The following is a 14,975-nucleotide window of genomic DNA, read 5'->3' as shown; positions in this document are numbered from 1 at the left end:
GCCGCCGACCCACACGCCCTGGTCGGGAACCGAGGCCCTTCGTTCCTCTTCAGAGCGAGGACGAGAGCTGGGAGGGTGGGACTGCGGCTGCCACACTCCTCCCGCTCAGTTCCTGCCGCAAAGCCGCGTCCTGAGCGCGGCCCCCAGCCCATCCCACCCTCCCGGCTCCCTGGCCGCCCTCCTAGGCCCTCCAACCCCCCAGGCCGGCGGAGCCTGTTCCGATGTCATCTTCTGGTCACTGGCTTCTAGTTCCCGTCCTTCAACCAGCGGTTACGAAGCCCTATGTTGGAGGGTGTCTTCCCTGAACAAGAACCACAGAAATAAAAAGGGCAGGGCCCCTGCCCTCAAGAACAGTGAGATATTTACATATATGCATGGTATTTAAATATATTATGTATAAATAATATATCTTATAATTATTTATAAATACATTATATGTAATGTATAAAAAACATCGATGAGAGAGAAACATCACCCATCAGCTGCCTCCTGCACGAGTCCACGACGGGGCATCAAACCAGTGACCGCTTGGTTCATGGATGGGAGCTCAACCCCTGAGCACTCCTCCGGCTGGGCTCTCATTGATGTCTCTCTCTCCCTCTTCCTTCCCCTCACTGAAATCAATAAAAACATATTTAAAAAATAAAAAATAATAAACATTTTAAAAAAAAAAAAACGGACAGCCCTAGCCGGTTTGGCTCAGTGGATAGAGCGTCGGCCTGCTGACTGAAGGATCCCGGGTTCGATTCTGGTCAAGGGCACATGCCCAGGGTGTGGGCTCAGTCCCCAGTAGGGGGTGTGCAGAAGGCAGCTGATCAAAGATTCTCTCATCATTGATGTTTCTATATCTCCCTTCTTCTCTGAAATCAATAAAAATATATTTAAAAAAAAAAAAAAAAAGATGGGCTTTGGCCCTTGCTGGTGTGGATCAGTGATTGGAGCTTTGTCCTGTACCCCAAAGGGTGGTAGGTTCGATTCCCCATTAGGGCACATACATCCCTGGGTTGTGAGTTCTTTCTCTCTCTCAAACCAATAAAATATTTTTTTAAAATCAATGAAAACATATTCTTGCATGAGGATTTTTTTTTTAATTGGACTTTGGGCTTTTAGGCAGTCTGGATTTGAATCAGCACTTGGCTAAGGGACCATCCATGAGCCTCAGTTTCATCATATATAAAATGGGGGTGATGATAGTTTCTATCATATAAATGTCAAGTAAAATAATATGTGTAAACTGCTTAGCCCAGGGCCTAACATGCAAAGTGCTCAAAAATGTTTTTATTATTATTTGTATATTATTATCATTACCTCTCTTAACATTTCGGTATATTTCCCTCCTTCTGTACATACTGCATTACACAGTCAGATGATAATGTATGTACAATTTAGTATCCAATTTTTTCACTCTGCATTACACCATTAATATTTTCTTTGTTCAAAGCTTAGTCTGGCTTCACCCATTATTTCAAATCAGTTCAACCTGAAAAGGAGTGAAAATGGAGTGAGTTATCAGCTGTTAACGTGTGCACACATTTTTTTGGGACACCCTGTATTTATGTATCTTATAACTCTTGTTTCTTGGTGGCGGCTGACTTTACAATTTAGCCTCTAAGCTACAGAATACTGAGATGTGGTCGTGACCAAACTAAAAGGGAGTGACCTCACAAAGACATCCTGGACAGCTTGGGCAGTGACCGGGGAGGCCTGGTCTCACAGAGGGCAGGTGGTGTGTGTGAGGGGAGCACTGACCGGGAGTGGGCCTTTGAACGTGGAAAGCGGGTCGCTGAGGCTCTTCACCAGCTGAAGGGAGGGACCACACGGAGAGAACAGAGCCACAATTTCAGGGACCAGAAGGGGGAGGTAGAACAAGGGACATGGTCACAGCAGCCACCGAAGACCATCCAGGCCCCGCCCTGCTCCCTCCCCTCCGTCCAGGCTTGGTCAGGAGAGCAGGTGGTGAGAAGAATGCTGCAGGCTGAGCCTCACTGCCGCCCTCACAACAAGGCGAGCCGATAATCAGAGGAAATGAGAAGTTACAATTCTGGTGCAGCCCAACTGTGATCTGAGCTACTTCGTGGGGAAGAAAGGTTGTCTGCGGGCTGGGCAGCCTACAGTGGAATGGAGGAGGCATTTGTTTGCCTGGAATCCCTCCCCACTTCAGGGCTCTGCCCAGGGCCTGCCACGGGGAGGGGTTTGGGGGATACAAGCTGGGCCAACCTGAGTCTCTTGGTGGGGAGCCTGAATCTTGAGGGGAACCCCTGTCCCTCCCCGCTCTGACTCCTCGGTTGTCACACATCCGACCTTGACCCAGAATCGTGAGTTCTTTCCCAGACTTGAGATGTCTGTGCTGGTGGCCTCAGCAAACACAGGGGAGTTTCCGGCCCCACAGGGGCAGAAAGGCAGTCCCTGTGGGAAGGGAGGGTGTGTGTGTGTGTGTGTGTGTGTGTGTGTGTGTGCATGCACATGTGTGCACATGTGTAACCAGGACCCGGAACTCCATCAGGAAGTCAGGGCATGGCTGCCACTGCCTCTTTCTGAAAGGCTAAGCCAAGCATGTCAGACCCAAAGGCTAACACGGGCCAGATAACAAGGTGTAAGCTTATGTGGCCGCAAAAAAACAAAAGCTTCACTTTTCATAGAAATGTGGGTTTATTTCAATAGAGACATGCTGAACACAAAGGGATGAAATAAGTGAGTCATCGTTAACATAAAATAATAGAACATTTTAATAAAAATTAGTATTTTTTCTTGAACATTAACTTACCAGACACTGAATAACTGTACAAATTAATAAGTGTAAGGCAAATTAACCTACTTTTGTTATTCTCCGAAAGCGAAATATTTCCTGTTGCGCACACCAAACAAGTCAGTCCAAGACTAATGACATGGCCATCGGCTGCTAAAATATTTGCTGCTAGTATTAGTGGAGAGAAATGGTATGCCTGCAGGTAAGGCTCGTAAGGGAAATGAATACAACATGATTATAGCAATCAGTCATTAGCGAACATTGTAGTTTGTTATTAATAATTATGTGTAATAGGATATTGTAAAAATTAAGTTACGAAATTTTTATTAAAACGTTTCTTACATACCGTTATATTGGCTGGGCTGCAAAAATATTCGTTGTGGGCCGCATGCAGAGCTCGGGCCGTGAGTTTGACATGCTTGGGCCACTCCGTGCTTCCTCCCCTCTGCTAACCAGCTTCTCCTTTTCCTCATCAGCACATCAGCAAACTGCCCTCCTGGGCTCCCTAGTTCCCTGTCTCAGCCCCGCTGGAAAGGAGCTGTGGGGCCCAGGCTACACCCCAGGAGGGGGGTGTGGACAGATGCCCAGCCCTGTCCTGTCCGTCGTGCGGGGAGCAAATCCGGCTTGTTTCCTAGGGTGGCGGCCCGAGGCCCACCCTCAGGTGTCGGGGGCCCAGCTAGGACAGTGGAGACTGGGAGACACCCAGGAGGAGTTGGCCCCGTTTCTAGGTTTAAAACCACTTCGTCCCCACCCCACTCAGCAGGAGGCCTAGCCACCCCAACCCCCAGCATCCCAGGTGGCAAGACGACCAGGGAGAGTTTTGCTCCATGTTTTGTTTGTTTTTGAATTGAGATGCAGTGTCTACATCACATGCAGCAATGTGCTACCGACACCCCAGATCAAGACTTAGAACAGTCCCAACTCTCCAGAAGGCCCACTGCCCTCCCAGTCAGGCTCCCTCCCCGGAGACTTTTGTCACCAGGGGTTAGCGCTGCCTCTTCTTGAACTTCAGGTGAATGGAATCGCAGTCTGGATTCCTTCGGCCTAGGGCTCCTCTCACGCACGCCTGTGAACAGAACCCACATGACTGCACGTGGGAACCACAACTCAGTTCTTTTTTGAAGGGGAAACCCCAAAGCAAAAGGCTCCTTGGATGGGGGAAGGGCTGGTTAAACCTTGTGAGGTTTTTTGTTGTTTGTTTTTTAATCCTCACCCGAAGATCTTTTTCCCATTGCTTTTTAGAAAGAGTGGAAGGAAGGGAGGGAGGTGGGGAGAGAGACAGAGAAACATGGATGTGAGAGAGACAATCGATGACTTGCCTCCCATACACACCCTGACCTAGGAATGAACCTGCAACCCATGTCCACGCCCTTGACCCCGAACTGAACCTGCAACCCTTCCATATGCGGGCTGACACTGTGACCACTGAGCCACATCGGCCGGGACAAACATTGTGAGGTTTTGATACAGAAAGCACTTCCTTCTTGCTTAGCAGTTTGGAAGCACAGACGTTGCCCGCGTTCTCTCTGCTGTGCTCTCCACCGTGATGGGAAAAACTCCGTTCTCCCTTCTCTGGGAAGCGGCCATGAGCAGATGGAGACAGGGCTGATGCGTTTCACAGCTTCATTCACAGATAGAAACAGCTCCTCGTTCCTTCCCTGCCTCAGTGTGGGAGGGAACCTTAATTAGCTTCCCTGTGGCTCAGCCCCCAGGAGTGTTGGGGTGAAGCAGGGAGGAGAGAGCCAGGAGGAGCTCAGGGGAAAAGTGATGTTAACCACTGAGTTCCATAAAAATAAGAAAGGACAGTGTTGCTTTAATCAATGTTATTTCCGTGTCTCCGGAATTGGGTGGGTTTCTCTCATTTTGAGGGGCTCCTGGCTGGCTCCTGCAGTTGCTCCCTTATATTTCTCCCTCATTTGGTGTAAGGGGAGGGGAAAGGGAAGGTAGTACTCAGGTTGAGCACCTACTATGCGCCAGGCACTTCCACGGGGGTTCTACATACATTGTCTTTTTTTATTGATTTTTTACAGAGAGGAAGGGAGAGGGATAGTCAGAAACATCGATGAGAGAGAAACATTGATCAGCTGCCTCCTGCACACCCCCCGATGGGGATGTGCCTGCAACCAAGGCACACACCCCCCCCCCCGACCGGAATCCACCCTGAGACCCTTCAGTCCACAGGCCGATGCTCTATCCACTGAGCCAAACCCGCTAGGGCTGTCTTTTTTCTTTTTTTTTTTTTTAATATATGTACTGCTGCCCTAGCCGATTTGGCTCAGTGGATAGTGTCAGCCTGGGGACTGAAGGGTCTCAGGTTCGATTCCGGCCAAGGGCACATGCCCAGGTTGCGGGCTCGATTCCCCCCAAGTAGGGGGCGTGCAGGAGGCAGCCAATCGATAATTCTCTCTCATCATTGATGTTTCTATCTATCTCCCTTCCTTTCTGAAATCAATAAAAAATATATTTAAAAAATAATATATGTACTGCCAAAGTGAGCACCATTATCTTTTTTTAAAATGTTAATTTTAATTTATTTTATTTTTTCAATTACAATTGACATTCAATATTATATTAGTTTAAGCCCTAGATGGTTTGACTCAGTGGATAGAGCATCACCTGCAGACTGAAGGGTCCCGGGTTTGATGTCCAGGTTGCAGGCTCGATCCCCAGTCATTGATGTTTCTAGCTCTCTCTCCCTCTCCCTTCCTCTCTGAAATCAATAAAAAATATATTATCCTAGAGGCCCCATGCACGAAATTTGTGCAAGGGGCTCGGCCCTCGCAGCCCCGGCTTGGTCCAGAAGGTCATCCAGAAGGATGTCCAGAAGGTCGTTTGGCTGTCTGGTCTAATTAGCATATTACACTTTTATTATTATAGATTAGTTTCAGGTGTACAACATAGTGGTTAGAAATTTGCATAACTTATGAAGTGACACCCCCCCCCCCATAAGTCTAGTGCCCACCTGGCACCATACATGGTTATTACAGTATTATTGACTGTATTCCCTGTGCTGAACTTTACATCCTGTGAGTGTTTTGTAGCTGCCAATTTGTACTTCTTAATCCATTCACCTTTTCCACCAACCCCTTCCCCTCTGGCAATCATCAGTTTGTTCTCTGTATCAATGAGTTAGTTTTTAGTTTGTTTTGTTTGTTCATTTATTTTGTTCATTAGATTCCACATGAAAGTGAAATCATGTGGTATTTGTGTTTCTCTGTCTGACTTATCTCGCTCAGCAGAATACCCTCTAGGTCCATTCATGGTGTCACACCACAGACATGGTCTTATTCAATCCCGACCGAATGAAGGAGCCCTCGCCCTCAGACAGATGAGAAACGGGCTCAGGGAGCTTACACATGTAAATCCCTGTCCAAGGCCATGTAGCTAGTTGGTGCTGAGTTCTGAAGTGATCCATGTCTGTGTGGATCAGAGCTGTGCTGAGACAACCCCTCCTGGGCCTCCCCGGGGAGCTGATTTCCACTTCCCGGGCTGGGGAGGGGCCTGGCTGCGCGGCCAGTCCTCCTGGGAAAGCTGCGCTGCCCACACCTGAGCACACACAGGCAGCTGCACCCTTCCCAGCTCTAGCCCTGGGCCCTGAGGCTCAGACCGCCTCCCACGTGGCCTTGGCTAGGGGCCAGGGTCAGTGAAGCCCGAACTGAAGGGTGAGTCTTAAATGCTGGAATTGCAGGTATTAAGTGAAAAAAGGAAACTGGAGAGAATCGTTTGAGGACCTCCTAAGGGCCTCTGAAACTGCTCTTGGAGACAGCCCGGTGTGAGGGCGGGAGGAGGTGCGCCCAGAGCCAGAACACACACACACACACACACACACACACACACACACACACTCACACACACTCACACACACACACACACCCGCCCCCCAGGCTGCAAACCTGGTCAGCCACAGGGACCTAAAGAAGCCTGGGGAGGCCTCCTCACCTGAGCCTGACATGCTAGGTCCCTGGCTTTGGGTGGGGCCAAAGCAGGGCCAGACTAGGGTAAGGAAGAGAGGGGCTGCGGATGGGAATCCCAGGAGGTGCTTACACCGGGGCCTCTTCCCTCACCTTCATCCCAGCCCCGCTGAGGAGCTCAGGCCACTGGAGGTGAAAGACAGCAACAATAGCAGCAGCCAACACACACTGCTCACATGTGCCAAGCCCTGTCCTGAGCTCTATCTGTCTATTAATATATAAATAACATATCAATTCAATGAACCCTTACAATTTTTTTTTAAGATTTTTAATTGATTTTTAGAGAGGAAGGGAGAGAGAAACATCATCCATCGGATGCCTCCTGCACACCCCCAAGGCATGTGCCCTCACCAGAATTGAACTGGCAACCCCTCAGTGTGCAGGACGAGGCCCAACCAACTGAGCCACACCGGCCAGGGCAACCCTTACAGCTCTTGAAATTACCCTCCAGTTGGCAGATAAGGAAACTGCGACACAGAAGAGGTAACTTGCTCAGCGAGTAACTTGTGCAGGTAAAAGTGTCCCAGAGCCCACACTCCGCACATGACACAATATCACCCCCCACCACCCCACACACAGCCAGGTGCCCAGGTGCCACTCACTTACCTTATCAGGACCCCCCCCCCGCCCCCCAGCGGCGTGCCACAGCTGGGCCTCTGCTCACGGCAGCCCTGGGAGACGGGGAAGGTGGGTCACACGTGGACAGGGCCTTTTATAGCCCCAGCACCCCAACTGGCTCTGTCTTCTGCCACCTGACCTGCTGGCTGCTCCTACACCAGCTGTGCCCACTCATCATGGAGAAGATCCTTGTCCTCCTGCTGGTCACCCTGGCGGTGGCCTACGCGGTTCCTGACCCCCGCGGAATCATCGTCAACCTGGTAGGAGGCTCCTCCGGGTGGGGTTTTAGGCGTGGCTCCTGGCCTCTGGGGTCCCACCTGGGGCTGCCCGGCTGGGTGGTGAGGCGCCTTCTTCCACTGCCTGTGCCCTGTCCTGCGCCTCCTCCCCAGGGACCCCAGAGAAGCTGACCCGCGGGGCACATGCTCAGAGCAGTGGTTCAGCCTGGCTAAGGGGGTTTGCAAACTAGAGCCCTCGGCACCCCTCCTGAAAGCCTGGCTCAGGGCCCAGTGCTTAAGCTCCCCAGTGGCTCTGGCTCCGACCCCAGCGCCCCCTTCCAGGGACCAGACAGTCCTAAGAGCCTCACGGACATTCAGTCTTCACACGAACGACCTGAGGGACCCTTCCTATCAACCTGGGGAGCCACACTCCCCCCCCCCCCACGCACACACACACCGCCTCTCCCCAGGGCAGAACTGGAATCTCTCGGGGGCCACCCACCCCATCTAGAGATCCCTACCTGGGTGCCACGCCCCGGCTGGGGCAGCGTCCCGCTGAGACCCTGTGCACAGGTCTGTGGGGAGGGAGGAGTTTCCCAGGGAGAAGGCCCCTCATTTTCACAGCTCCTTTCTCACAGGCCTGTGGGACCCAGAGACTTGGGGGCCGTTTGGGGGCCACATGGGCACCCTCCATGGGAGCCCTGAGGCAAGGGGGCAAGGGGGCACGACCCCAGGGTCACCCAGGGCGGTGGTGGTACAGCCGGTGCTGGAATGGGGTGTCCTGCCCCCGCCAGGCTGCCTCACTGCACCACACCGCCCCTCCTCGCGGGGCGGGGGCGGGGGCGGGGGCGGGGGGAGGCACGGTCCCTGACGGCGGCCCCCGCAGGAGGAGGGCGAGCTCTGCCTGAACAGCGCCCAGTGCAAGAGCAAGTGCTGCCACCGGACCAGCGGGCTGAGCCTGGCCCGCTGCGCGCCCAAGGCCAGCGAGAACAGCGACTGCTCTGCCAAGGTGGGTCCCCAGGACTGGGAGGGGGCGCCCCGAGGGGAGGGCCCCGGGCCTGGGGGTGGATGGGGAGGAGGGTAGCCGGAACTTGCAATGTTGGGGAGACAGAGGAAGGTCAGCGGGCCTCCCAGCCGTTTCCGGCCCCAGGGCCTCACAGCTGACCAGGGAGAGGGGCGGGTAAATGGGGGCTCCCCAGACAGAGCAGATGAGCCAGAGGGGAGCCATGGAGCCGGGGACGGGGGTGCAGTCAGGGAGGAGCACCGCCTGAAAGGCCGACTGCGGCTGGATCTGGGGTCAGATCCGAGGCAGGGGGTGCCCAAAGGAGCCCCCCAGCCTGTGACTCCCCTGGCGCCGTGTCTCCGCAGACGCTCTACGGGGTTTACTACAAGTGTCCCTGCGAGCGGGGCCTGACCTGCGAGGTGGACAAGTCCATCGTGGGCTCCATCACCAACACCAACTTCGGCACCTGCCGAGACAAGGGACGCTCCAGGGAGTGAGAGCCCCGCCGGCCATGCCCCGGCCCAGCCCGCGGAAGGACGCTCCTCCCGTGCCTCCTCTCCCCGGCTGGCCACCCCCGGGACCAGCGCCTCCGTTTTCTGATTGGGTTCTTGGCAATTAAAGCCCCTCCTGCAAACCTTCCCCGCGCCTGGATGTTACTGCGGAGCTGGTGTCTTCCTTGACGCTCCTTTCACGGAGCCTTTGCCCCCTCCGAGCCGCAGCCAAGGGGCCGAGGAAGGCGGGCGAGGAGGCTGCCCAGCGAGACAAGGCTGTAAGGCCGAGGGCCTCCCCATTCTGGGGAGCAACCCCTCCTCCCTGGGAGGCCCTCCTCGCCCCTCGGGTTCTCAGACAGAAAGACAGGCAAGCATGTGTACACACACATGCACACACACACCCCCCACTGGTGGGAGCTATATTGACCCTATTCTTTGCCCTGCATCAAAGCTTACCTGTCCCCTGTGCTGGGCTCACGCCTGTGTTCTGGGCCCCAACTCTCAGATGTGACAACCAGAGGACACACGCATGTGTGAAGGGCCAGACTGTTAGGGTCGCCGAAGGAGGAACGCATGAGAATTATGAATTTATTAGGTCATCTGGGTACCAGATGGGCTGAGCCCCAAAATGGGGCCAGCTGCCCCAAAGACGGGGAGTCAGAGGTTTTTAAAGGACTCTAGGCAGGCTTTTTCTGGGCGGAGAATTCTCTGTGCAGGTCCGGATTCTGGGAAACGCCGGAGGGGAGAGGTAATGGTCTTAGCAAGTGGAATGTAGTCTAAGCACGTGGAATGGGAGGGGCTATCGATCAATTATTTGATCAGACCTAACACAGACCACCAACAGCGCTGTGGACTTCCTGTGCTCGCCAGCCAAGCCCTCACAGTGATCCCGGGAGAATGGTTGTCTCCACTTTAGAGATAAAAGACGGAGGTGTAGAGAGGTTCAGTGCCTTGCCCGATGTCACAGAACTAGAAAAAGTTGACACTAAACCCGTCTAACTCCACACACCCCCACACACACACTTTTCTACAATTCCCTGTTCTTTCCCAATTATCCATACCAAGACAATTGGGTGGAATTGCAGGACATTTAGTTTTGGCTTAATATAAAAATTTCATACTCAAACCTGGGGTCCCCGTCTGAGATGTGTAAGTGGAGGTTCACTCAGTGGGGATGCTGGAGAGGAGAGTCACACTAAGGCTGTGGGAGAGTAAACTCAGTGAAACGGAGGTGTTCTCCCAGCCCCAGGATTCTGTAGTTCCGGGATCAAAGGATCCTTCGAGTAACCATTAGGATTATGAGTTAGGGACTCGATTCAGTTGTAACCAAAAAACAAACACAACAACAAGTAATATGGCTTTAAACATAGGGGCATATATTTCTCATGAATTGAGAAGTCTAGAGATAGGAGGTGCTGGTATTTGTTTGGGGGCTGGCAGATCCGCTATTCTCTTGACCTTCTCACAGTTGGCAAACGCCTGCATAGCAGCTCCTAAGGTCACATCCTCTCACCGTACCCTAAGTGAGAAAGTGCAGAGAAGGGGTTGGGATAGGAGTGAGGGCGGGTAGGTCTCCTACCACACTTTCTTGTCTTGTGCTAAAGCCTCCAGGAAGACTTCTCCATATCTCCATGTCTGCAATAGGTCACCTGACCACCTCTAGCTGCAAGGGAGGCTGGGAAAGCAAGTATTGGGCAAAAGGAATGTGGTTAAATTAATCATGGTCCCTCTCCAGGGGCTGGACACATTATTACTCACACAATATTGGGGTTCAGTGAGCAAGGAAGGGGGGCAATGGCTGGTTACAGTGTCTGCCACACCTGAGTTAGTGCTCAACCAGAGGAGCTTTCAACACCTTAACCCAGAGGGGTCTCAGGCCCTGAGGCAAGGCGGGGCATACTTCTTGGTGACCAGATTCAGCCCTGTGGGGGCTGCACTCCTTCACTTCTTCACACGACTACTGAGTGACCACGTGCCCAGCACTGAGTTACAGACTGTGGGGACACGAGGAAAACGTCCTTAGTTCCCAGGAGTGAGTAGGGAGCTGGGCTCTGCAGAAGCAAGTGGCCCAGACCCCTGTTCCCTTGTATTGAATATCTCACCTGGAATGCTTGTTTCTTTATGCTGAGCCTGGCTGATACAAGGCTGCTGGACAAAGGGAGCCTGGGGGCTCTTGTTGCTCTTGTTCAAAAAAGCCTTTCTCTCTCTAAGCCTGAGCCCATCGTCCTCCCATTTTCTAATTCACATACAGCTGTCCCAGAGGTGTATGTAGCCTTGATATTGACACTTTCCATCTTAACAGCCTACTCCCAGGAACTCCCCGTATGGCTGTAACTTTTTCTAGTCCTGCTAGATATTCAGCTAGAGAAGCAGGGGTGTTTGCAGCCTAGAGCCCATGAAAAATTCCTAATGCTGGACCCTGGCGACCTACGTTGTCTAATACGATAGCTCTCAGCCAGCCACATGTTCATCACTTGGCTTGTGGCTCATCTGAATGGAGAGAAGGGCAAAATTACAAACTGGATTTTGAAGACCAAGTTCCAAAAAAAGCTAAAATATCTCAAATAATTTTTACATGTTGAAATGAAAAAAAGCTTTGATTCAAAATTGATTCCACCTGTTTCTTTTTACCTTTCAGTATAGCTATTCGAAAATTTGAAATTACATGTATAGCTCCATTTTATTTCCATTGGACAGGGCTGCCCTAGAGAACTGACTCTTCACAGAAGAAGCGCCGTCTTACACCTCGAAGCACTTTCTCCCCACAGGGCTCCAGATTCTGGCAGCAGAGGCCTCACCAATGACCACTCTTTCCTCAGGGGCAGCTGAAGGAATCCATGGGTTGTGAAGGGATCCAGAATACACCACTGTAGCATTACAATTATTTTGAACAGAAGGCATTTGAGTATAGGCTTTTTTTCTGAACCCCCTTATCTACCTAAAAGCAGAGCCTCCCAAAAGAACTCAATTGTCATAAATACCCTCCTGGGAGGTTTCTTATAACGAGCCAAGATGGACTCTTTTGCTGTGTTGACTTCATTATTGGAGAGGAGATGTTTGCACCACACCGAAGTGGACATTGTCACACAGTTGTCATATCGCTCCCATTTACTCTCCTAAAGCCCATTTATCTTTCCTAAAACTCATTTGTCTTCCCATAAATGCCCTCCCCCATCTTTTTCCCCTATTAAGATGTCATTTTCCAAAGTGTCCTCCTCTGCCCTGGCTGGTTTGGCTCAGTGGATAGGGTGTCAGCCTGTGGACTGAAGGGTTGCAGGTTCGATTCTGGTCAAGGGAACATGCCTGTGTTTCCGGCTCCATCGCCAGTAGGCAGGAGGCAGCCAATCAATGATTCTCTCTCATCATTGATGTTTCAATCTCTCTCTCCCTCTCCCTTCCTCTCTGAAATCAATAAAAATATCTTTAGGGGAAAAAAAGTGTCCTTCTCCCCCTCCCTTCCCCAATTTGGATGGTATATGAGCCCCAAATTCTAACTGCCTCGTTGAGTCCCACTTTTCTGTGAACTCCCCCATTTCTCTATACTAATAAAAGGGTAATATGCTAATTAGACCAAAGCCACAAAGGCTTCAAGGGCTGAGGGCCTGCAGCGTGGGAGAGGCAGCAGCGCGGGAGGAGGAAGGCAATCGCAGCAGCCGCAGGAGGAGAACAGATCTCGCGACAGCCAGGGGAGGAGAGACACACACCCCCAGTGCACGAATTTTTATGCACCGGGCCTCTAATATATATATATATATATATATATATATATATATATATATAAAAGCCTAAGCAACCAGACAACTGGATGACCGGATGATTGGCCCGTAGCTGTGACATGCACTGACCACCAGGGGCAGACACTCAACTCAGGAGCTGCCCCTTGGTGATTGGTGCACTTCCACAGCTGGAGGGCCACTGCATCAAACATCTGGTGCAGCTGACAGATGGGCACCAGACACCAGGCTCACAAGCCTCTCCTGCGGCCACTTCCCCTGCGTGCCCGTGCAGCAGCAGCAGCAGGGCCGGGATGAGTGGGAGAAGTGCTCCTCCCTGGCCACCTAGTGCTTCCCACGCTACTTCATGCTGTGCGAGATCAACGCGGACAGGGGGCTGCAGCCCAATGAGCTGGCGGGTGAGGCTGAGCTGCAGTGGTGCAGAGGTCCACTGATCCCCACAGGCCAGGCCAAGGGACCCAACTGGTGCACAAATCCGTGCATCGGGCCTCTAGTCTATACATTTAAAAGCCTAATATGCAAATTGTCCCCTCGGGAGTTCAACCGGGAGACCGGGAGTTCGATCACTCACTATGACGTGTGCTGACCACCAGGGGGTGGCACAGAATGAGGAAAGGCCCCAGCCAGCAGCTGGAAAGCCCCTACCCGTGCACGGATTTTGTGCACCGGGCCTCTAGTGTATAAATAAAGAAAAATCTGTCTTTTCCCTTGTTAATCTCTTCTGTCACTTTAATTTGCAGACCTCCAAACACTGAACCTAAGAGGGTAGAAAAAAAATTTTTTTTTCCTCCAACACTTAGAACCAGTTTAATTATCTCAGCAACGTATCTTTTTTTCTCTCCCTTCAACTTCTAAGACATTGATTACCCCAGGAGGCTGGGCTTCCAGCTTGCAACCTCTTCTTCCAAGGTTGTTTTATTGACTTTCTCCAAATGGGGGGAGCTCATGTAACACTATGATCTATAACAATGTGTATCTGCCTGATGTATAGGTAACACTATGTATGTGTCTGATGTGTGTAGTACATATTCTACCAAGTTGTGATTTGCACTTTTGCTGATTTATAGGGGAGTGCTCTTGCACCATAAGCCTGGCACCCTGGACAGCAACCTCTTGCTCAGGTCTGCAGGCTTCACTTTAATCAGAGGCGTGCTGAGCCTGGAACCTGAGTACGAAGTGTCACCTGAATATAACGGCCGCCTTGAGCCCGCCTCTGCGGAGAACGCACTGCACTGTACACAAGCCAGCGAGCTAGCCTCTGGCTCTGAGAGCCTCTCACCATGCAGTGCAACTTCGAAAGCTCCTCTTGACTCCCTCTCTTCCCGTCGGCACGCTGGGTGCTCCAGTCTTCCTCCCACTCTCTTCCCTGGGCTCTCCTTCCTTTCTCGTCCCTTCCTTCTAACCCGATGCCCCTGAAGAGTCATAGTCATCGCTTTCAAGCTGTGTGACCTTGAGCAAGTTGCTGTGGACAAAGAAAGAGGTTCTATGGAAGGTAACCTCACAGGTGATCTGATCATAAATTGCTAACTGGGCAGGTCATGGTGGGTAGTCACGTCCCAGGCCTATCAAAGGTTGATCTTTGCCTTAAGCATTGTTCTTGTGCATCTAAGTTAGCAAACCTTTGGAACGCCAGAAGCAATCCTCTTTTCCAGACCCCTCTGGAGGCATAGCCACCCTCAAAGGAGCACATACTCTTGTTAACTATCCTGCAATCCAGCAATTTTCACCTCTTTACATCTCATGGCACACATAAACTAATCACTAAAATTCTGTGGAACTCGAGAAAGATACTATATTTTTTGCCAATGTGACAAAAAACAAGTATTATTTTTACTGACTTACAAAGAATGATAATAATAATAGTAATTTAATTACCTACCCTTTTTGCTCCTAAGTGACTTTTTAAAAAATCAGATGCCTATTCCTGCATATAAGGATTTCTGGTACCAAGAGTTAACCAATCAGATGCAACCTTATTATGCCACATGACCAGTAAGATGCAACTCTATTATGTAGCCTATATATTTATGGTTAAAGACAGGGAATTCGCACCAGACAGCTATTGCTGTGCCGGCTGTTGTCATTCTTTTAATTTGAGAATCTGAAGGAAGAGGTCAATGCCCCTGACTAGGGGATTACATGTTTTAAAAATTCTTGCCCAGCCGGGTGCTCAGTTAGTTGGAACCTTGTCCCTTAC

General features: G+C 51.3%; 1 protein-coding gene across 2 annotated transcripts; it reads left to right on the top strand.

Annotated features, from left to right (window-relative positions):
- The first annotated feature begins 7,511 nt into the window (after nucleotides 1-7,511).
- Nucleotides 7,512-9,050, top strand: CLPS (colipase). 2 transcript variants are annotated; one of them, XM_008151977.3, is made up of 3 exons: nucleotides 7,512-7,595; nucleotides 8,437-8,559; nucleotides 8,919-9,050. In XM_008151977.3, the coding sequence occupies exons 1-3, from the start codon at nucleotides 7,512-7,514 to the stop codon at nucleotides 9,048-9,050; spliced, it is 339 nt and encodes a 112-aa protein (XP_008150199.1). The 2 variants fall into 2 exon arrangements, with proteins under 2 accessions (XP_008150199.1, XP_054578530.1); XM_054722555.1 differs by lacking the exon at nucleotides 8,437-8,559.
- The last annotated feature ends 5,925 nt before the right edge of the window (nucleotides 9,051-14,975 follow it).

This window comes from Eptesicus fuscus, chromosome 10, assembly GCF_027574615.1.
Source record: "Eptesicus fuscus isolate TK198812 chromosome 10, DD_ASM_mEF_20220401, whole genome shotgun sequence".
NCBI lineage: Eukaryota > Metazoa > Chordata > Mammalia > Chiroptera > Vespertilionidae > Eptesicus > Eptesicus fuscus.
This window is presented reverse-complemented; position numbering and strand designations above follow the sequence as displayed.